Source organism: Ostrea edulis, chromosome 9, assembly GCF_947568905.1.
Source record: "Ostrea edulis chromosome 9, xbOstEdul1.1, whole genome shotgun sequence".
Classification (NCBI taxonomy): Eukaryota; Metazoa; Mollusca; class Bivalvia; order Ostreida; family Ostreidae; genus Ostrea; species Ostrea edulis.
This window is the reverse complement of record NC_079172.1, coordinates 61,236,545-61,259,538: the sequence shown is the minus strand read 5'-3', so window position 1 is coordinate 61,259,538 and position 22,994 is coordinate 61,236,545. Positions and strand designations below refer to the sequence as shown.

At 33.4% G+C, this 22,994-nt stretch overlaps 3 protein-coding genes and 1 non-coding gene across 14 annotated transcripts in view; 2 read left to right on the top strand and 2 right to left on the bottom strand.

Annotated features, from left to right (window-relative positions):
• LOC125657776 (sodium/hydrogen exchanger 6-like) overlaps positions 1-8,283 on the top strand; it is a 47,226-nt gene extending 38,943 nt beyond the window's left edge. For 9 of the 11 annotated variants that reach the window (XR_008798685.1, XR_008798683.1, XM_048888544.2 and 6 more), the window contains one exon: positions 3,718-8,283. Coding sequence is in view for 8 of the 11 variants with exons in the window: in XM_048888544.2 (XP_048744501.2) it covers positions 3,718-3,807 (90 nt within the window). In the remaining 3 variants the exon portion in view is untranslated. Of the gene's footprint in view, positions 1-1,452; positions 1,477-3,717 lie in introns of all 11 variants that reach the window. The other 2 variants (XR_008798684.1, XM_056149809.1) reach the window with 2 other exon arrangements.
• Positions 8,284-10,000: 1,717 nt separating this feature from the next.
• Positions 10,001-16,570, top strand: LOC130050248 (uncharacterized). Its single transcript, XM_056149813.1, has 5 exons — positions 10,001-10,118; positions 10,386-10,605; positions 10,770-10,963; positions 11,368-11,436; positions 11,653-16,570. Exons 1-5 carry the CDS (start codon positions 10,107-10,109, stop codon positions 12,301-12,303), a joined length of 1,146 nt encoding a protein of 381 aa, XP_056005788.1. The 5' UTR covers positions 10,001-10,106; the 3' UTR covers positions 12,304-16,570.
• LOC125675058 (uncharacterized) lies at positions 12,740-15,826 on the bottom strand. Its single transcript, XM_048912540.2, has 4 exons — positions 15,597-15,826; positions 15,171-15,196; positions 14,514-14,651; positions 12,740-14,170 (listed from the first exon to the last, which is right to left on the bottom strand). Exons 2-4 carry the CDS (start codon positions 15,193-15,195, stop codon positions 13,164-13,166), a joined length of 1,170 nt encoding a protein of 389 aa, XP_048768497.2. The 5' UTR covers position 15,196; positions 15,597-15,826; the 3' UTR covers positions 12,740-13,163.
• A 3,980-nt stretch (positions 16,571-20,550) lies between the features above and the next one.
• Positions 20,551-20,743, bottom strand: LOC125660507 (U2 spliceosomal RNA). The gene has a single exon (XR_007364379.1). It is a non-coding gene; the product is annotated as a U2 spliceosomal RNA (small nuclear RNA).
• Between the last annotated feature and the right edge of the window lie 2,251 nt (positions 20,744-22,994).

Sequence of the window (22,994 nt, the reverse complement as noted above, 5' to 3'; positions counted from 1 at the left end):
CAAATCTTTATATATATACCATAATTATATACATAATGTGCATTAAATAGAATGAGAGAGAGAGAGAGAGAGAGAGTCAGCTTTTGTTAGAATGACCTACCATTTCATGCTCACCATTCACTTCCTGTTGATACCCATAATGCAACTGTTGTAAATGACAACTCAGTCCCAGTATTAATTTGAGCCAGCTTATTCATGTACAGTAAAACACACTTATAACAAACACGCTTATAGTAAATTCACACTTATTGTGAAGTATGATATTCATTCCCCTATGAGAGGAAAATAATGAAATTTTACTGGATATCACAAAGTTTATCTAATAACAAACTGTTGTTTTGCTGGCTCTTGAGGTTTGCTATAATCATGTTTTACTGTATAGATATAATATGACTTTGTTTTTGTTTAATTTTGTTTTTTGTTTTTTGTTTTGGTATAGTTGTGAAATTTCACAAAATTTGAAGGTATATCAATATTTTGACTCTTGTAAATTTGGTAATTTCATCTACTAAGCTCCTATAAAAATGTAAAAAAAAAAAAAAAAAAAAAAAAAAAAAAAAACACCCACAAATTTAGTGATTATTTATCAATTTGGAACCTCTTGTCAAAATTTATGTAGTCAAAATTAGCACCCTTCTGAAAACAAAAACATATATTGCATGTCAATTGCTGTTTAATTGTAGAATGTTTAGAATTGATCATTATTATTTTGCTGAATGCTTGATTTGGATTTTTGCACTTTTGGGTTTTGTAGTATAACCCTCTTGTCACTAGCGGATCCCATTTTATTTATTTTAGTTCATTCCATTCAGCTTTTATATATTTAGTCCACCCATTTCTTGTCCACTTTATTGTAAATATAATGAAATGTTAGGGAAACAGTGTTATAGTGCATGTAGGTATCTGTAGCAAAACATTTGTAGCAATTAAAAAGTGTTCACTTGCATACAAACTGAAGCTAGTGGTGGCCAAAAACTGCAATCTTTATGCAACACTTTTTTAAATTTTGTACTTTGCTAGGGAAAAATTTCCCTTTTGTGAAGACCAACTTGCGTACGTTAAAAACCACAGGCAATTGCATCGCTTGGGGTCGAATTTACTATATTTATATAGTAAATTCGACCCCAAGCGATGCAATTGCCTGTGGTTAAAACCAAAATTAGTTATAGAGACTGCCTGTGATGTGAAGTGTGTTTCCTCTATCACGTTAAATCTACTATAATATATACATGTATCAATTAAGCATAATAAGGATAATGAAAAACAAAATAATTACAGGATTAATAATTTTGGGATGTGGAAAACAAGAGTTGTATTTAGCAGTAGCATATAATTGTATGCATATGTTAATAAGAATTTAATTTAATAATTTTGTTGTAGATTACTAACAGTCTGTATCATTTGTATGCTTGCATGTAACATATTTTATGTGTTTATTTGCCTTATTTTCAGTTACAAGAAAGAGCCTAACAAAAGGTACTAAAGTTCAATATCTTCACAATTCCCTCAACATACGGTTCATTTTTCATCAATTACAACATTGTCCACCAATCACAGATGTGTCCTGTAGCAGATCTCGATCATTGTCTGTCACTGTGAAATAAATCCTCAACAAACCAAAACACACAAGCTCAAGGCCATCGTTTGTCTACCATAGACACCTTATTGTAAATATTTACAACACAACAAGCCCTCTTGTAAATATCTACAACACAACAAGCCCTATTGTAAATATCTACAACACAACAAGCCCTATTGTAAATATCTACAACACAACAAGCCCTCTTGTAAATATTTACAAAATAACAAGCCATGTTGTAAATATCTACAACATAACAAGCCCTATTGTAAATATTTACAAAATAACAAGCCCTATTATAAATATGTACAACACAACAAGCCCTCTTGTAAATATTTACAAAATAACAAACCATGTTGTAAATATCTACAACAAAACTAGCCCTATTGTAAATATCTACAACACAACAAGCCCTATTGTAAATATTTACAAAATAACAAACCATGTTGTAAATATCTACAACACAACAAGCCCTCTTGTAAATATTTACAAAATAACAAACCATGTTGTAAATATCTACAACACAACAAGCCCTACATGTACTAGATGTCTACAACACAACAAGCCATAATTGTAAATATTTGTAGCACAACTACATGTCGATCTCTTGTAAATGGCTTCAACATAGTTAGCCCTGCTGTAGATATTTACAACATGACAAGCCCTATTGTAAATATCTACAATATAACAAGCCCTCTTGTAAACAAGGCCTGTTGTAAATATCTACAACTTGTAAACAAACCCTGTTGTAAATATCTACAACTTGTAAACAAGCCCTGTTGTAAATATATCTACAACTCAACTTATGACAACACCCAGGGTGTCAACAGTCTAGTAAAAACAATTCTAACCTAAGACTTTTAACAGTAGTAGTAAATGTTCCTTGTCCAGGTGATAATACATGTAATTTTATTCATGTTTTATTATGATTTTCTATTTTGCTTGTTTATTAAATTTAATGACTTTAATGCTAATCATGTAATGCTAATTATTTGTTGTTATTGTTCGTGCAGTTTAACATGATGATACTAATTTTTGAATACATAATTTATAGTGTGTCATATTAATTTTGAAGTACTGAAGACATTTGCCAAAGATTTTGAAATTTAGCTCTCAGACTTTCCCAAACTTTTTTCTCTTTCCTTTCTTTCATTCATATTATTACAATAATGCAGCTGTTAATGAATGTATTCTACATTTTGATTGGCTGATGCAGTGCTTGAGGACAACACTTGATACACTTTACACACTAGAAATACAGATTGAAGTGTTTTAGCAGTATGAGTGATCTGCCCCTTATTCATTTTTATAGCATTTGTTTTCTAAATGTCTATAGTGGGGACAGGCCTTGGAATAGTCAAGAGGTCTTACGAACCAGAGATCAGTATTAACAAAGAATTAGCTCGTTAGAGTGGGTCTGATTCCTATTGGGAACTTTACACTTCTCATTTTCTATTTTACAAAATTTGAATTTTCTAAGATTTTTCTCTCTCTTGAAAACCAGCATGGATGCCCTATCTTTTCATTTTTATGTGAGTGACACAATCGGTATGAATATTAGGTAAAATGATACATGTATTTCCAGTTAATACTGGGTTTTTGACTGTTCATGCCAGCTTTAACCATCTTCAAAAAAGGGGAGGGGGGGGGGGGATGTCCTATGTACAGCTTTTTACTTAAGTTGTGATTACATGACTAAAAGCATTTAATATGACTTCATAAATGTTAATAAAATACTTTAATTATTCAGAATTTTGTAGTGGTCAGGGTTATAGGGACCGTGGATATTGGCAGAGTGCTATCGACAGTGGTTAGGGTAACTTAATTGCTAATAATGCAGGGGTCCCAAATTTGATTCCTGGTCTGACCATAATTTTTTTCCTTTCCTCTTACACATGGAATTTTTGGCACAATGAGTTGTTGAAAAATGGATTCTGCTTTTAGTCAGATGTGGAAATTGTCTCTACACCTTTCTTTCTTTTAAGATAAATCATGTGTGAAAAGAGAAAATATCTTTGGAAAAGTCATATTGAATAATGATATTTCAAGATGAATGAGATGCGGGAAAAAAGATGAATATAAAGCTACTGTTAGATTTAAATAATGTGACTAATAGCTAGTTTGTTTCTGTATTTTAGGTAAAGGAAGTGGGTTCAGAGGGAGGGGGTGTCTATCAACAGAAGAACATTTGTGTGAATATTCCAGGGTCCTCTGGAGACAGAGTTTGATCACAAGGAAAGACAACTTTTCCATCATTACTGGTGAATCTTAAGCACTTGGAGGTCAAAATGTTTTTTTGGTAGATATTTGAATTTGTTTTAATTTATGCACTAGAGGAAGTTATTCTTTCATCTGGAGCTGGTGATGCAGGGCGTTTTGTGCCTCAGGTACATTGCATTGGTACACACATGCCAATAGAACACAGGCCGGTCCAGATCGGATTGCAAAACCTTGAACAATTTTCATTTAATTTATAGATTCTTGGAAGGAAAATATTCCAACCGCTTTACCTGATGTCTGTTTTGCTTGGCAGCAATTTCAAAGTTATAATGGCCATAATGATTGAATTTAATTCATATAATTCAGATGCATGTTTTTCTTTTCTTCATCTGTTTAAAGTTGTGAAATGTCCATTCCATATTTGTTGTGACTGGCTTTCATGTGCTGCCAGAGTGTTTATATTGAACAAAATATTGAGTGACAGAACGGAAAATGATGGCCGTTGTCCAATCCAGTCCACGCCCCTGCCCTGTGATTTACTGATCCTGACGTATGTAGATGTATTGGATGTGAGGTGTTCAGTATGTACTTCTCGTCGTTATGAACCATGTCATGTGGTCAGATCGAACCCTTCTCGTCGTTATGAACCATGTCATGTGGTCAGATCGAACCCTTCTCGTCGTTATGAACCATGTCATGTGGTCAGATCGAACCCTTCTCGTCGTTTCTATTTTAAAGTTGCTGGAGTTTAAAACTTGTATTCACTCTTCCTCAGATACTGAGGATTTTCCATTTACATATACTTGTACTTGCATATGTATTTTGTATGAATTGTTTGATTGCAATGTTTAAACACTTCTTTTAAGATCTGTTACTAAATGTACATTAGTGCAAGTACCTAGCTTAATTATATGTACATGTAACTTTGTAGGTGTAAGCCAAAAATTAAGATGAACACACTTTGAGTATAGTACTGTGTATGAAGTATAGAGGTACTGATACATGTACATGTGTATCATACAATTTTTTAATGATTGATGTTTGATTTTGTTAAAGGGACACAGATTCAAGTTTTGTTTTTCACTTTTAATGATAAAAATCCACTGTGTTTTAAAGGTTTCACAAAAAATTAAGGTTATACAATATATCGCAGAAGCTTATTTTAGGGAGTTTATTATTTGTTTTGTAAACCATGACTGTGTGGTATGTTATTGTTTACAAAGTTTTCAAAAGAAATGGATATCGATCTAAGTTTATTTTATCTATCACATTTCAAGTATCATTTAGGTAATATGTGTCATCTGAAAGTTAAATTTGTGACTGCTCAAAATTAAGATGCTGTAAATTACAAAATTAACATTTCACTGGTTTGTTTGTAAACATAAAAAGACCTGAGTCTTGGTTTACATAACACAGAGGTATTAGGCTAAAACATTGCTCATATCCTTGCTTTCAAGAAGGTCAAAATTTTGGCTATCAACATTAATGAATGGAATTTTTAATTTTTATGAAAAACATTTAAAAAAAATAAAATAAAAATAACCTTGAACCAGTCCCTTTAAGGAGAATTACAGATTTACATGTAGCAATGTTTGATTATGTTAATGAGTATGTTAATGAGGTCATCATTGAAAGAGAATTGATAATGGTACACGACCACTATTTGTGTTGTTGTTGCCAATTGTTTTTGAAGGATTCATAACATATTTTAAGCAATTATTATGATACAAATTATTTCTCTCGTCCAAATGTTCATTCTTCAAGTCAAACAGTATTATCTATCGAGCAGAGTTGTTCCGGAATATGTTTTAAAACCGTGTGCATGTACATGTTGGCAGTACCTATATTGATAGTTTCCTTGGAAATGGTTTCCTAAGGATAGGATACCCAAAACAATTTGTTATCGAATTTTGTAGAACTATTTAAATGTTTTGATATTGCTAAAAATCCATATTTACCACAAAGTTATCCTATGAAACCACCTTCATTTTTGTATTATTCACAAATCTTTTATTGAAAATTATTGGAAAAATATTACCCAAAAATTCAAATTCAAAAATGTCTTTATTGGTGCATTTTATGTATTAATGACCAAGTACGTTGTTTGATCAAATGATAGAAATCTTCACAAAAAACAGCTAACTCTACTTAATTTGATGCATTTAAAATCTTGGGCATCCTAGACCTTATAGAATGCAGGGCAAAACGTTTATATAAAACACAGAAACTGTAATACATAAACAAATATTATGTATTTGTGATTCATTTGTGTAAAGAATTGAAGGTGATATTTGAAAGTGATATTTGCCCAAACTTATAATTTCTTTATTTACAGTGGATAAACCTTGTACATGTAGGTGTGGTTAGCTTAGCTAGTGCATGTACACCGACACTGTCGTTATTGAATGGTCAGTTGTGATAGATATTGCATGCATTCCCACATACATGTAGAATCATAATGTTCCTAAAGGAAACATTTTTGTAATATCTTAATTGCCAGTTTTTGTGAGTTTTTTTTTTTTTATTTGTTTGCTAATTATCTTTGTGATAGTGTCAAAATGTTACATAATCATGCCAGCAAATTAAATAATGGCAGAATTGTGGGTATAAGAATTCTCATTTAATTTTCATTTATACTTGACCTATGTGTAAGGTTGATGTTTATTCACTTTGATATATACATATATTATTGTATATCTCTTTATACAAAATTTTATTTATATATAGTATGCATGGTGATTAAGAACATTTACCCACAATAAATGTGTATGTGTAATGCCCCCACCCCCTTTATACAATGTAAACACATGTTTATTTTATATCTCTAGTATGATGAAAACAAAAAAATAATGACATACAGATTGATCAGTCCATCAAGTATAACTTGAAAGTCACAAATAATTTACATATACTTCTCTTGAAAAGTCTCTTTAAAATATTTCAATACAAATCCATCGCCCTTCTTTCTATAGATTTTCATGAACTTTGTATCTGATTGTTGAGATCCTCGATTTGCATTGATGTATTTAATTTAGTTGAACCAGTGGTTTAGTTACAATATTTAGCCAGATTGTTGGAGAGGTCAGTGTTTGAATGCACAAGGTCAATTCATCTTTCAACATATTCAACAATTACATTCACTCTCATAAGTTACATTCACCACCAAGAATTACATTTCCCATATACAATATTACATTCACCATCAAGAATTAGATTTCCCATATACAATATTACATTCACCATCAAGAATTACATTTCCCATATACAATATTACATTCACCATCAAGAATTACATTTTCAGTTAACAATCATATTCACTATATACAGTTACATTTACCATTATATACAGTTACATTTACCATTATGTAAAATTGCATTTACCATTATGTAAAATTGCATTTACCATAATTTACAGCTAACAGATAACATATTCATTTATCGTAGAAAATTACATTTTCACAGTTAACAATCATAGTTACTGTCAACAATTCTATATCTACCATATACAGTTACATTTAACATATTCAATTGCATTTACCCTAGACAATTACATTTACTGTAAATAATTACATTAACTGTATAAAATTACATTAAGAATTAGTTTAAACATATTTTATTGAAAAACTCAATAGGATCGGGCAACAGGCATAGCCTATGTAAGCCCTCTCCCAAATACAAAGATATGATTGATAAACTGGATTCTTTGAAGATGTGACAGTATTGTAATGAGGTTTACATGAAAATAGTTAATACGAGTTTTGCAGAATTTTGCTATGAAGTGATTTTTTTTTTAGATCAACATGTTAACTTTGCCAATTTTTATCAATACATCAAGAATTACATTTACTGGTAGCTTATTGCACATACATGTAGTTTTACCTAATTATCAATTAATTTTATTTGTTTGGTAAATTGTATGCACTGTGTAGTCTGCCTTCTATCCTTGTTTGCCCAACTCTCTATACTGTATAGCTTATAGGTCACAGTTCATTATCTTTACCGTTATAGGAGTTAAGAGATTGATCACTGTTCGTTATCTTCACCTTTATAGGAGTTAAGAGATTGATCACTGTTCGTTATCTTTACCTTTATAGGAGTTGAGAGATTGATCACTGTTCGTTATCTTCACCTTTATATGAGTTATGAGATTGATCACTGTTCATTATCTTCACCTTTATAGGAGTTAAGAGATTGATCACTGTTCATTATCTTCACCTTTTATTCAGTATGCACTCAGTCTAGTTGTCTCTGGCCTTTGGTTGTGACACACGGTCTCTGAACAGTGTTGTTGAGTTTTATTAGAATTCATGTCTTTCAGTTTTGAACATAGAACCTGGATACTTGTTTGTAACAACATTAAAAAGAAAGGATTTGAATGCATTTCTATTTCATCTTGCTTACAAATTCAGAAGATTTACATGTATTGATTAAGCCACTGTAAGCTATCACACATGGTGTTTTAGTCTATATAATTATTCATTAAACCACAACAATAAAGATTTCTACATGTATTTTACAATCTGGCTGCATGTATAGGAATCTACTGAAATATGCATGTAGTATGTCAAAGACTCCTTTCCATAAAAAGGTGTAGTTTATTTTCAAATTTAAGATGTCATTTATTCCTTGGCTCAGTAATATTTGCAGACCACGAAACACTGAAAAATTATTTGAATTGGTGCAGGATACTCAACTCACACAAATGTCAGTTTATTCATCAGAGCGCTGTTCTCCTTGCGAATATTTGTTTTGGGATATTTATAGTTATTACCCCCCCTAGGGATATTAACTTGCTTGTTAGTCAGTCTGTTAGATGGTTTGACCTTTGACCTTGTGTTAAAGATTTGAGTCGTCATAATGGAAAACGTTCACTCCCAGACGCTTGATTTTTATCGGTGGTTAGCTGAACGCTTGAATCAAATGTAAACAATATGGCGAACCGCTATTTCGCACTGACGGTGGTGCAGTTGAAGAAGGAGCTTGCCTGTAGAAACGCCACGACGCAAGGAAGGAAGATAGATTTAGTTAGACGGTACATTTAACTTCTTTCTTCTGCTGTTTTACCGAAAAGTTTCATTTAAAAAAACCCTGTAAAGTTAGGCTGTGTTAGCATATAGTCACGATAACTAGATCTGGTATGATTACATACTAGTACGCATTTCATCTCGAAAAAGATATTCGCACGGGATATTGCTTGACTTCTCAGAGTGTGGTCTACATACTTCTTTGGCTGCTATATTTGGGTTATCAGAATCTTTGTTTTATTTATCAATATAGGAATTTTAATCAACAGCAAAGGGATTGGGGGGGTGGGGGGGGGGGGGTGGGGGTTATTCAAAGGCTCATGACTATGCTTGAGTCTCATTCTGTATATAAAGCCTTTATTGTATATTCTGTCAGCATTCATAAATCTTCAGGGGATCAAACCTGAACATTTACTGTCTTAAAGGTTAAACTTGTCATAAAGTTCCCATCATTCCTTAAAATGCTACATACATGTATGTAATGTACTCTTAGTCTATCATCTTGAATGATGTATTTGCCCGTTTCAGATTAGAAGCATATGACAGAAATGCCAATTTCCAGCAGCCACCTGTTCTGTTACCAGATCCTTTGGACGTAAACTGGCCTACAACAGGATTCCAACAACTCAATTCAGAGCACAGGAAATTACTACCTTCTATTACAAGGGAACAGATAGAAGCCTATTTTCTCCATAGACTTGCTGGTATTTATGCATTGAAAGCAATGATAGTTTTCGTTTTTCTCCATAGTATATCTCATTCAATTCATTCCTTGCAAATGATAAAATAACTAGTGAAATGAACATACACAGATCTGAAATTTTTTTCCCAGGTGGTAGTTGCTAAATTATGGGGGGGGGGGGGGGGGGGGGGGGGGTAGTGTTAAATAAAGTCCATGGTTATCTGCATATCATATGCAAAAATTATGGAAAATAAATACTTTTTTTTCAATTCAGGAGAGAGGTCCTTCCTTACCCTTGAAGAAATTGTTCTGCTTAAATAAACATCATTTTATACACCCGGTACAGCACAGGCACTTGTTTCTGTAAATAACTTACGACCTCTGTATACTAATAATAACACATAAGTTATTTACAGAAACAAGTGCCTGTGCTGTACATGCATGTATTATGATTCACTTTTGTCATGAATAAATATATGCTATATCATATTTCAGGAGATAATGAAGCGGCATGTGATATCAAGGCAGTTAAGAATGGGGAACTATTGTACCAATTATCATTGAAAATGATGTATTTTTTACTGGAATAGTCAGTGCAGCCATGAAAAATAAGGTAATTATCAAAAATTTTATTCAACGCAATTTGATATTTAAACATGGTATACGCTTTATCAAGTTTTTGCTTTAATCAAGAATATTTTAGTAGATATTTCCAAATAAATATTCCGGGGTATATGAATAAATAGTCAGCAGTATGACACTGAAAAACATGTACATGTATGTGTAGTTTGGTCATTTAAAAAATATATACATGTATATTTCAAACCAAATCACTGAATACTTCAAAGAAATCACTGTCTAATTTGAAAGGTTATTACAGGTCACATACAGCTATAAACTAAGGCTGGAGAAAGAATCTGGAGATGTGCTAAACTCACACTGTGAATGCCCTGCAGGGAAAGGCCCAAATGGTACATGCAAGCACCTAGCTGCTTGCATGATTATGCTTGAAAATTTTATTGAGAATGGTGAAGTGGCGGTGCAGAAATCATGTACAGAAAATTTGATGATGTTCAACAAGCCAAAGGCATCCCATAAAGGTTGGAATATAAAAATATGCATGGACAACAGCATATAATTACATAAAAGTAGAAAATTCAAATTTGAGTCAACTTTTCCATCTTTGTTGATATATACAATGTGTCATATTATATAAAATTGGGATGTACAATTAACAAATTCATGTTCTTTTTCATGCATTCAGGATCTCCAGTCAAAGTTGAAAAAATTACAATTGGGAAGAGAAAATCAGCCGTTCATTTGGATGACCCACGACCAGAAAAGTTTAGGAATGTAGAGGGCATGCAAGACCGGGTCAGAAACCTATTAATCAACTATACATCAAATACTTCTGAAGACATTGCATTTCGTTATCTTTATGAGAGAGCAGATTTGAAGGTGACTTACAAATTTTGAAAAGTCAATACTTATTTAATTTAGATTCACCATGGAGTGTGACCTTGAATGTAATTAATAATACATCAGGGCATTTAGCTTTTTGGTCAGTTTGTCTTTTGAATGCCAAGTGATGGGGCTTCATATGTAAAATAAAATCTTTCTTCTTTCTCACAAAATTTGTGACCTTGACTTTTTTTTTTATTTCACTTTGTCATTACTTAATATATCACATTGGGTTTTGCATGTTTTTGTTGACCTTCGCATATGACCAATATGTTTTTAAACCTAACTATAACTTTGCCTACATTTCATGTTTATCTAGTCTTAATCTTATCTTTGAAATAATGTGTATATATAATGTGTACAGTTTTCATACAGTATAATAAAATTTTACTTATTTTCAGTCTGCAATTCATGACCACCACTACTTATCACTGCCTTTCACAGAATACTGGGTGGATAAAGCATTACAGGTACTTTCAAAATCATAAAATAATTTGGAGATGGGACTTTATGGCTAAATGAATTTTTGCTTGCCGCAGAACTGTATAAAACTATATAAGTACATGACATCAATTATATATAAAAAATAGCTTCATGTATTACCTATCAACTAAGATCAGACATATATATTATGACGATTTATGATTAAAGCCTTTTCTAGATTTTTTCTCCCTTTCATTGCACAGGTAACTGAATCAGAGGTGGCAAGTATTGAAAAAGAAACAAGGGGACAATCTACAAATAAGAGATGGTTTGCAGAGAGAATGTGGAGAATCACAGCATCAAATTTTGGGCAGATTTCAAGAATGACAGACAGACGTAACAAACAGAAGCTTTGTAAATCATTGATATCTATCAAGAGCCTCACCACCCCTGCAGTCACTCATGGAAAATCATATGAAAAAAAAGCAATCAAAAAGTTTGAAGATAACCACAACATAAGAGTTCATGAGAATGGTTTATTCATTTGTTCAAAAATGCCATTTCTAGGTGCAACACCAGATGGCGTTATAGATGATAAATATATAATAGAGGTGAAATGTCCTTATAAAGGGCGGAGACAAGAAATCAACACAAACACAATGGAATATTTCACTTATTTAGAGGTAGTGGGTGGGGAAATCAAGCTGAAAATATCTTCCAATTACTATGATCAAATTCAGGGACAACTGTATATAAGTGGCAGACAATTTTGTTATTTTATTGTGTATACACTAAAGTCACTATTTGTAGAAATTATTGAAATCAACAGAGAATACTGTGAAATGTGCCTTATACCAAAACTGGAGTCGTTTTATACAAAACATTACAGACCTTTCATTGCCTCAAATTTATAAATGATTGCAAATTAGGCCAATTAAAGTTAATTGATAGATTATCATCCCCGCCCGCCCCTCAAAAAAGGGCCCATCCCGATTTTTTTAATGCAAAAATTATGATTTCAAACAAACTTGCTTCCCAGTGACATGAGTGAATGATTAAAGTCACAGAATGTTGTTTTATATATATATATTCTACCAAGGAATCTTTGAATTCCTTACTTGATTAACACTTTGTGTGATGTCTGTTTTCATTAATTTTTTTTTCTCAGGAAATAAAAATTAAAAAATTATATTCTCCCACCCGCCCCATTTTTTTTTTGTTGACCCCAGATGATAATCTACTAATTAGGTTGAATTGGCCTTACTTTGAAACCACCTCCTTCTGTACTACTTAAATGTATGCTACAAATGAAACAATATATTTCCATAAAATTGACTACATGTTGTGAAGTATTGCAGGGAACACTTCAGATTGCCTAATAAAATTGCCCCCAATATGTAATCTGAAATTTTGGACTTTTCATTATGTCAATATGGTGTGATATATTCTAAATTTAAAAATATTAACCAAGGCAATAGCTTGGATCAGTATTTTCAAACTGAGTAAATATCAGAATAGAGAGAAATTTTATGATGGTGAATATCTTACAATGCTAACAAGCATATCTTATATGAATTATATTTAGATAAGTAAATGCTAGTGTCACTACCTTCATATATATATTATTAATATATGTATGAATTCAATAAAACCAATTGTCGAGGACTGATCAACATAAAATGTGATTAATTCACAAGAAATGATATGAATTGAGAAAATCTGTTTAAAACTGCACATCATCATTTAGCCTCTTTTGCTTTAATATCATCACAACTTATGCAAATTTATCTACAATTGACCTTCTAAAATTGCTTAGCACAAAGCAGATATAAATGATTCGGGATCCAAGCTGAATTTTGCTGTGACTAAGTTCATTCTTTAGAATTTTAAAACGTTTTGCCAGACCAATGACCCTTTCTACATGTATGCGTTTTGAAGCTACACGTCGATCATGTACTACTTCATGGGCTTCAAGTTGGGATTTACCTTTCAAAAATGTTGGAGTATTTACTTGAACATCCTTGTTAGCAAAGAGATCTTGCACCATGATGCCTCGATCAGCCATGATGCTGTCGCCTTTCTCAAACATACCATCTTTCAATAAATCAGATCTTTCAATAATCATTCTATCACTTGCAGACCCACCATAAGCATCGGAAACATATGACACAGCCCCTCTGGGAGTCACTCCAATCATTGCCTTTATAGTATTTCTATGCTTATAATTTGACCAAGTAATGGACTGAGCATTGACATCTGACGGCTTCTCAACTGGTATTTCGGTGGCATCCAGTATAACCCTAGTGTTTGCAAACTTCTCTGCAAAATTTGAAGGCATAAAATCTTGAACTGTGTCTTGTGATGGCCATATGTTCATTTCCTTTAACTGGAAATACAAAAAAATTATCCAGGTTGTTACAATCCTAGATACAGTTGACACTGAAACTTGAAAGAAAAGTGACAATTCAAAATCCTCTTTAGCCTGTCTCAATTTCATCAAAGTTAAAAAAAGTTGATCCCTTGGTTCTAAAGTTACACATTTGTAATCTAATTCATTTACACATGGACCAAGACAGTGATAAGATATCATAAACTGATCGTAATTACTGAAACCAGTGTAATACGAAACAGCATCTGCATTATCTTTAAAATTTTCAATGGAACATTTCATAGCAAAGGGATTTTGCACAAATTTTTTTCCTAGATCCTGGATTTCTGTTGGTGTTTGATCAGCCTGCCCAGTCTTTACTGTATGATCTATAACCACTTCTTGCTGTACACCTGTAATATACATGTACAAGTAAAAATAGGTGGAGATTTCATGTGTCTTACCAATACAGTAACTCGCTTAAATCTTTAACTGAAAGTACAGAATGTTTTTCAGTTCTTTTGATGTGGTGTATGTTCTTTTTTCCCTTTTGGACTTAACCTAACATAACTTAAATGCCCTATCAGCAAATTTCTGACATTGCATATATTTGTGGACTTTTACATTGTGACATAATAGTTAAATGGCCTATCAAAGCATTGTTTTACATGCAGTGGATATGGCTAAATGCAGACTTAAAGATTCCTTTATGTCTGTGCATGTGACACAACAAGCACTAAAGTATCATCATTATACCCATGGCCATAATGTCAGGTTCCTCCAATGGTTGGTTTCTCCTCTTAAATCTTAACTGTCTTGGGCTTGGGCCAGAAACTTCCTCCCCAGGGATCAGAATGGAAGGAACAGCATCTTCTTTAAGGCGAAGGCGGTCAGCTGAAAACAAAATTTCATTATCCTTATAGCAAGATGATGGTTTGCTCTTTTAATTTTTGAAAGACTTTTTCATTTTTTGTTATGAGCTTGTTACCAAAAAAATAAATACATGAATTAAAAGGCATATTTTAAATCACTTAATTCATGTTTTTGATTGGATAAAGTTTAAAAACATTTATTTTTTTTGGTCTGCAAAGGCAAAATGGGGTAGGGTTTATTTAAATATATTTCAACTTTTGAATATGCTAATTGTAAAACCTGGCATACAAATGATATTATGAATGAAAACATTAAGGTACAGTGTCCCCTTCCATCTATGTCATACATTTTGTGACTAAAAAGTGAATTGTTAATGCTTTAATCTTTAAAAAGTCAAAAGATAACTGATTATTGTTGGTAATTAAATTATTCCAACACTAATATTGCTGAATATTTATTGTTAGGACTATTCTTTGCTTTACATACACTTTATGTATGGTTATTTGGTTATCTTAGCAAGATTATTATAATATCACTTGCCTGTCATTACCATTCCCTTCGTCATTCTGAAATATAAAAGAAAACAGAAAGCAACACGAACACATGCAAATCAAATAAATGCAATGTAATTCAAAGTTCTTGCACTTGTATGTACATACAAGCAATATGAAATCATTAATGCAATACAGGCTAGGAATTGCATCATCTGAACTGACTTTATTGTTAAGAGGACTGACTTGTTCTAAGAAATAGAGGAAGGAAGCTCTAGTATATAGCCAGAATTTATAAGTGATGAGCCCTTTTATCAAAATTTCCAACACGCAACAAGAAGCAATTACTTGGCCTGTATTTATGACATCAAATTGAAACTCAAATTGAATATGAATAAAAACGGAAGACAAATATCATCATTAAGTTTATAAAATGTGTTTTACATTGATAATGATCGATATTATGGCTTCTAACCTGACGTGTCCCTGTAATCACTTTCGCAGAAGTGAAGGTGGCAAACAACATCTGCATTCTTAGGCTCCCACAACTTTTTTGATTTCGGATCAATTCTTTTGATTGCAACAATCCACTGAAAACGTTTATATTTGTCTTTTGGGAACTGATGTCCACCATAATTACTACAGAGCGGCACAGAACAACGCTGTGGCATGTCGACGATCACTTGCTTCGCGCTTTGTTTACCGTGGATTCAAGCGTCTCAAACGCACAGTTAACCACCGATACCTCATCGTCATAAAATGAAAAACCAAACCGGACGGGTGTTTTCCATTCACTATTTTTACCTCTTCCCCTGTATGTTTTGTTCATTTATTTGTGTATTCGTTTATGTGTTCATTTATTTAACCTTGTGACTAAAGTACTAGCATCTCTTCCTAGTTTTTTATCAAACGTGTAGGATGACTAACATGCGTAAAGACTTTGATTCCAGTTCATTTTAAAGGTTAAAGTTCAAACTCTTGCTGAAAACTTGAAATTCCAACGGTTATTCTGTACAGGACGTAAGTTTTTTTTTTTTTTTTTTTTTTTTTTTTTTTTCTCCATATATAGTGTGTAAGACTTGCATTTATGTTCTGTTACTGGATTAAGGAGGATGTGTTTTGTGTGCTCTCTTTAGAATGATGTTCGTTTATGTGTATAATCATTTGATTTATTCTTTTCATTATAGAGCATGTAAAGGAGCATAAGTTAGTAAACATCCTTCGTTCATTAAAGTTTCTGATGTCAATTAATGGATGAAGCCAAATACTTGGTTAGCTAGGTACTGAGTCCTGTATTAAAATGGCAGTGGTATGCAGTGAGATTGTCACACTATATGCAGTATACCATTACACGCAGTGCATTTTAACCTGTATTTCTACATTTGTGTTATATTTATGATATCTTTTTAAATTTAATTTGTTCATAAAGTTTAATCTTTATTTATTTGCTATCTGTGTCACTTTTCTTTGTTTGGAACTGTGTTTATGTGTTTGTGTCTGGACCGTAAAGTTAACATATACTCACACGTCAGAAGCCAAATTAGCATATATACTCTGATAATTCACAGGCTTCAGAAGTAAAATTAACATATACTCTGATAATCCACAGGCATCAGAAGCAATATATAAGGACAAATCCTTGGTTGTCCCTTTGAAGCAAAAGTGGGTCCAGGGATACTCCTTTGTTGGGATTCAGTGTGAAAGCCCTCTTAATCTTCTAAACAGCACTCAGATTCGTTTAGCAGAATTCATACAACCAAAATTCTAGGTTCCGTGTCGCGTCTGTTCTGAAAGGTCTATACACCATTGTATTGACTGGTTACAACAATGCTTTAGACACGTCTGTTCTGATAGGTCTATACAACATTGTATTGACTGGTTACAAGAATGCTTTAGTCATGTCTGTTCTGATAGGTCTGTACAACATTGTATTGACTGGTTACAACAATGCTTCAGTCACGTCTGTTCTGATAGGTCTATACAACATTGTATTGACTGGTTACAGCAATGCTTCTGTTATGGTTGGCTTGGATTTCTCAAAAAATCTCAAACTTAAGTTGAGTTTTGTTTTATTTGAGCAGTAAAACTTTGAGTAAAATCTCAGACTAAAGTCCAAGTTTCGCCTTGAGTTTATTTCGAGATATCCAGGCCATTTTCCAAAAGTGTTTACAACTTTTTATCACATGTTTTCTCCTGTATCGTATGGATATCACCAAGCTATTGAATAATTACACTATGTTTTCCTTACGCCATTTGTGACGTCACAAACGTCAAGTTTACGTAGTTTGTTTACAAAATATCAACAAAGTTCCCAACAATACAGAAACGCAAATGAATAACGGGGGGGTTAGGGTGTGTGTGTTAATAATAGGATTAAACATTCTTTTTGAAGAATTTATCGATGTGTAAACTCCAGACATTTTACTCACAAACTGAATAAAAGTGCGAAGCACTTCTATGTTAAGTTTGTGAGTAAAATGTCCGGAGTTTACACATCGATAAATTCTTCAAAAGAATGTTTGATTCTGATAATTCCAATTCATTCACTTTATAAAAAATTGCAAACATTTGAATAGTTTCCCCGCACTGTTTTTTGTTTTCAGGCGTGTATGAATACATCGCATTTTCGGATTTATTAATGTATAAACTCTTGTTCAGCTTTATTTTTGTCCAATCAAAACAATTGTAATAAATAACTTTGGAATTATCATGTGATAAAAAGAATCGCCCAGGCTCGGAAATTCAATACACACAACTCGTTGAATATAAATCATATCAAACCATGGGATATTGTATTGACTGGTTACGACAATGCCCCAGTACGTGCATAACAACAATTTTTGTAGATGTCAGTATCAAATTAAGAGAGAAAAAAGTTTTTAAAAAACTTCAATCTTTATTGGGCCAGCTTAAGTATTATATTAGGTATTTATTTATCAACTGTGATAATAAAAGGCTACTTCTATAAAACCACTTATACTTTTAGCAACAGTCCCTTCTTCACAAACGTGGAAGTCATGTGTTTTCAACAAGTCATTATCAGTATTCTGTATATTTAAGCTTTTGGGTTCAGAAAATGGGTGTATGATGTGTGAATATGACGATCAATTTGAGACATGCTTTTTACAATTTGATTATCGGTTTGATAGTGGTAATCCTATGTGATGTTGATACGTTTGGTGGACTATATTTTGACACGGTAAGGGGATTTAGGTCATTGACTAGGGGAAATTCATCGTCGGAAACCCACGGTCGGTAGCACTACGTTTACCATCCGTGGGACAAAACGCTGATATTTTCGCTGGAAGGTGTGTCTCTGCTTCTATATGCGATTGGTCGCTTTACCATTCCTTATGAAAAAGTCCCTTATTCTCAGCGTTCAGGAGCATAGAAAACATACCTTCGCAGCGAAGATTTTAACTACGTTTGAGTTGGACAAGTTACAAAGCTTTCAACGAGATGTTTTATCTGTATTATTGAAGCTGATGGTGTCTTTGTGTCTATAAAGACAGCGGAGGAAAAAGCCTGTGTTTCCAAGCGTTTACTACTGCGTACGAGTCTATGTACAGGTTTACATGTTCAGCACTCGTAGTATCTCCACTTTTATCCATCATACGGGAGGAATGTGTTTTTTTAACAGACTTCTTATTTCATCAGTTTATAGGCCTATAGTTATGTTCAACTTACTTGCGTATTAATTTACTGCCGTAATTTGTTTCAGTTGAGTTGTCGGCACAATTTGAATAAGTAATTATGACTTTATTTGTACATACCTCTCTCTCATGTAAACACAATATGGCAATATATATATATATATATATATATATATATATATATATATATACATATATATATTAGAACGCCGAAAATAACTCTTGAAACCGACTGAGTTAATTTCGGCGTTCTAATTTTTCTTGAAAGAGCGTAAAACGACGGACGAGATCAAAAGTTCAATGTCTGACAAAAAACTAAATTCAGTTTTAATCAAGACCCCACCCCCTTAAAACTAAATATAATGAATGTTGAAACTAATCAATTAAAAAAGTAAAGTGGTATCAATGTCGGATGACAGAAACTTACGGGAGTTTTCATCTTCCTATTTTCTCCCCCTCACTAGGCCTAGATCTCTATTTGAATTTAGATTTTTATCCGACATCGATCTCTTGACTCGTCCTTAAGAGGTATTCGATATTTTTATTTCTCTTATGCTTATGACACGGTATACTGTTGTAACAAAGTACACAGATAAGATCATTGGGTCCTAATAAGATAATAATCTGATCTCTCGTAACAAAGCCGCGAAGGAGAGGGGGGGGGGGGGGGGGGGGGGTCTTCCCAAGCAAAGTGAACACCATTCCGGGTAGTGATGACGGGTAGGGGGATGTTATGTCCATCACTCCTAGCATTCATTCACTCAGAAGTATCTGGCAGGAAGTACCGATAACGAGCTGACTTTTTCCGATGTTGAGCCGTTACAACGGAAGACATGTTACCGATTCCCTGGGTGACACTCACAGGCACTTGTTTCTGTAAATTAACTTACGACCTCTGTATACTAATATAATATAATATTATGTAAAAAGAAGGGAGATCATGCAATGGACAAGATCGTGACTCGAACCCCCCACCCTTGAATCTTTATTCAGGTGTTCTACCAACAACAGCTATCCGGGACCGGCCATCGAAGCCGTATGCAGGAATATCTACATTTCTGCCTGTTTGTCCTTTGGCAGGTTAACAGTAAGCATGCATTCAAACAATTTAGCCACACTCTCTTGCTCTACATTAGAAAAAATATGTACTTATTGTACTACATGATATGCATAACACTTTGGTATATTAATTTCTTCCCAGTCCTTTTGATTTATTCAATAAAATAAGTTCAACACAAAACAGAGAGAGAGAGAGAGAGACCAAAAGAGAGCGTGCGTTTGTGCGACTGCGTGCGTGCGCATCCCATGGGCGAGAATACAGAGGCATCAACAGCTGCAAGTGAAGACCTATACATGCGTGACGCCGTATGGTAGTCAGGATTAGACATAGACTATATGTACCTATGATATTTATGAAAGAATTATGTATTCTTGAGTGTGCCTTGTCAGTTATTGTTATTGATGAATATATATATTATATTCTATCGTTTGGCATCTCTTCTCTGGAATTAGGGTGCGCGACGGTTCGGGACCAGTCTGATTAAAATCGGACCCCTTACGATATTTAATCAGACTGGTTCGGGACTTGGCATACACGACGGTTAGGTGAAAAGGGTTCGGGTGCGCGACGTTTCGGGATCTGGCAAATAAATTAAATTAACTAATAAATAACCATAATTTTTCCCCTGGATACATCATGTACTCGTACTAAAAATGTTTCGTATTGTTTTGTAAACCTTATAGTATTTCTGACATTGATTTGTTTTATCTCCCCATGGGGAGTGGGCCGATCCTGGAGGTACTGCAATACCAGGCCAACCCGTGGCGAGAGCGGAGCAAGCCCCTGACATCTCACCTCTGACCAAAAATCAGTTTAATATCGTTGTCCCCATGTAGGGGACGTATCAGATATTAAGCTGATAAGAACAGATACTACACTTTGATCTTAGCCAAAAGGCCGAGAAGCGATACCTTTTCTTGGTAGCAATGGTTTAAGTACTCTAGTAGAGTACCGCCGTAAGTATTATTGATTATCTGTATTTAGCTTAACTATAACACACTTTTCTCTAAAATCACGGAAATATATTATAATTTTGTTTGCTTATACATTTGATAATCATTATTTATTTAATGTTGTATTATCACATTTTTGTACAAATGTTTTTTTGAGACCGTAAATAATAACAACATCCACAGTATAATAAAAAATTATTATATATGATAGTCAGAGTTACTTTCTCTTTAATCGTGTAGCTCGTGTATGAATGTGTTCACATGCATGCGTGTATATAATCAATTAAATATAACATGGACGAAACAAGATATAATAAAACTGTGAAATAAACACACATAGATATGTACTATTTTAAACAGGTTGTTCTGTTATAATTATCATGTATATAGCGATTGGTAGACCTCACACACTCAGATCTAACTATAAATTAAGCGCTGTGGTACAAGTGTACATGTGCATAATTTAAGATATAAAACAACTAAATATCAACACGGCGAGGTGGAACATCTGAATAAATACTGATTAATACACGTGATATAATGAATTAAATATCATTTATCAATAATCAATAAAATGATATTTTCCCCCAAAGGGAAATAAATCGAAAATATCACATCTTGAGTAAATATATTTGTGTTTTGACGAGTCACGGTTTATTTGTCAGGTTTGTATCTCCGTGGGTTCTTCAGATATTTATTTCACGAAAAAAGTTTTTATATAGGCCTATTAAACATGTGTTTATTATTAGTATACAGAGGTAGAAAGTTATTTATAGAAACAGGTGTCTGTGGTGACACTGCTGACTCTTTGTAAATCGGTAAATGTTTAAATTAGTGATTAACCGGTTTTGACCGGTTTCCTAAAACACAAATATCTCCGTCTTTACCGTCCCCGATTTCGCTGACAAAGGGTGGGGTCAAATTTGTGTGTGGAATAAAACACAACTTTTAATATAGGTTGCAACGCTGTTTAATAAAAACATAAAACGAGATAGAAATACAGTTCGTTAGTCTACTAGATCGACTTGAAAAGTTTACAACTGTTACACAAATCATTAGAACTTACAAAAATAAAAATAATAAAGCATTGAATTCACGCAAAAATGATCTGACTGTAGCAGATGTCTTCTTCTGTTCACGCTCTTCTAAAGATCCCCCTTATCGATTGATAAAAGGCTACTACTTTGTGTCGGATACCCTGATATGACGATGCCACGACACTAGTAAGGTAGCCTATATCTACTCGCCTCGGGGGAACATGTTCACTTTCAGGAGATTGTTCTTCATCATCCTGATCACCATCATCTATCCATTTCCATTCTTCAACTGAAAAAGAGGTGTTCAATACTTAAAGATAGCCAAAACTAATTACAAAAAGGATATCTGTAGGATCTCCCGCGGTTTGTGGTTGGATATGATTATTATCCAAGTTGTGTGTTTCTATCTTCGAGCCTTGGCAAGTTGGATAATAATCATCCAACCACAAACCATGGGATATTCTTTTTATCACATATTCTACCCCAACAGACCTGTCTATAATCTGTTGTGTTTACCCCAATCCGAACTACATCCGTAACGTTAACATTACGCCACTACGAATAGTTTGTTGGGATATACATGCATAAATAAAAATGAATAATGACTGTCACAATGTTTAATTTATAAAAGATAATTTTAAATGAGAAAAACATTTACATTTTAGAACGTTTTACTTTGAAAATTTGTGATAATTCATGAATATGTCGGTCATCTGAATCTGTGTCATAGGTGACGCGCGGCTTTCTTTTTGATGTTTAATGTTGACGATGAATTTCCACCATGTATATCATCATCCAGACATTTTTTCCCCCTGTGACGTTGAGGGTCGTGGAACTTTTATTGTTAGATGTGCTTGTGTTTCTTACATTTATATTTTTAAAAAGTGATGGAATCGTTTTGTGTGCAGTTGAATGTTGTGTATCCCGGGTTCATTTGGTGCATGGTGTTGGAAATTTGATATTCATTAGATAAAGGGGTAAATATGTGTGGGGGGAAATCTTAGTGTGTTCGCTTCCTAAGTTGAACTATTGGGTTTTCTAACACTCAGAAAAGATATTCACATTAACTGTAAGATATGATCAGTTATGGCAAGAGAGAGAGAGAGAGAGAGAGAGAGAGAGAGAGAGAGAGTCAATAAAACAGTTTTCATTTTGAGATTTAAGAAAAAC

Excerpts from the sequence above, each read along its gene's own strand:
- LOC130050248 (XM_056149813.1), top strand. Across the intron at positions 10,606-10,769 it reads GCCAAAGGCATCCCATAAAG|GATCTCCAGTCAAAGTTGAA; the intron begins GTTGGAATATAA and ends TCATGCATTCAG. Across the intron at positions 11,437-11,652 it reads GGGTGGATAAAGCATTACAG|GTAACTGAATCAGAGGTGGC; the intron begins GTACTTTCAAAA and ends TTCATTGCACAG.
- LOC125675058 (XM_048912540.2), bottom strand. The coding sequence starts at position 15,195 with ATGACGAAGGGAATGGTAATGACAG. Across the intron at positions 14,652-15,170 it reads GAAGGGAATGGTAATGACAG|CTGACCGCCTTCGCCTTAAA; the intron begins GCAAGTGATATT and ends TTTTGTTTTCAG. Across the intron at positions 14,171-14,513 it reads ACCTGACATTATGGCCATGG|GTGTACAGCAAGAAGTGGTT; the intron begins GTATAATGATGA and ends TGTATATTACAG.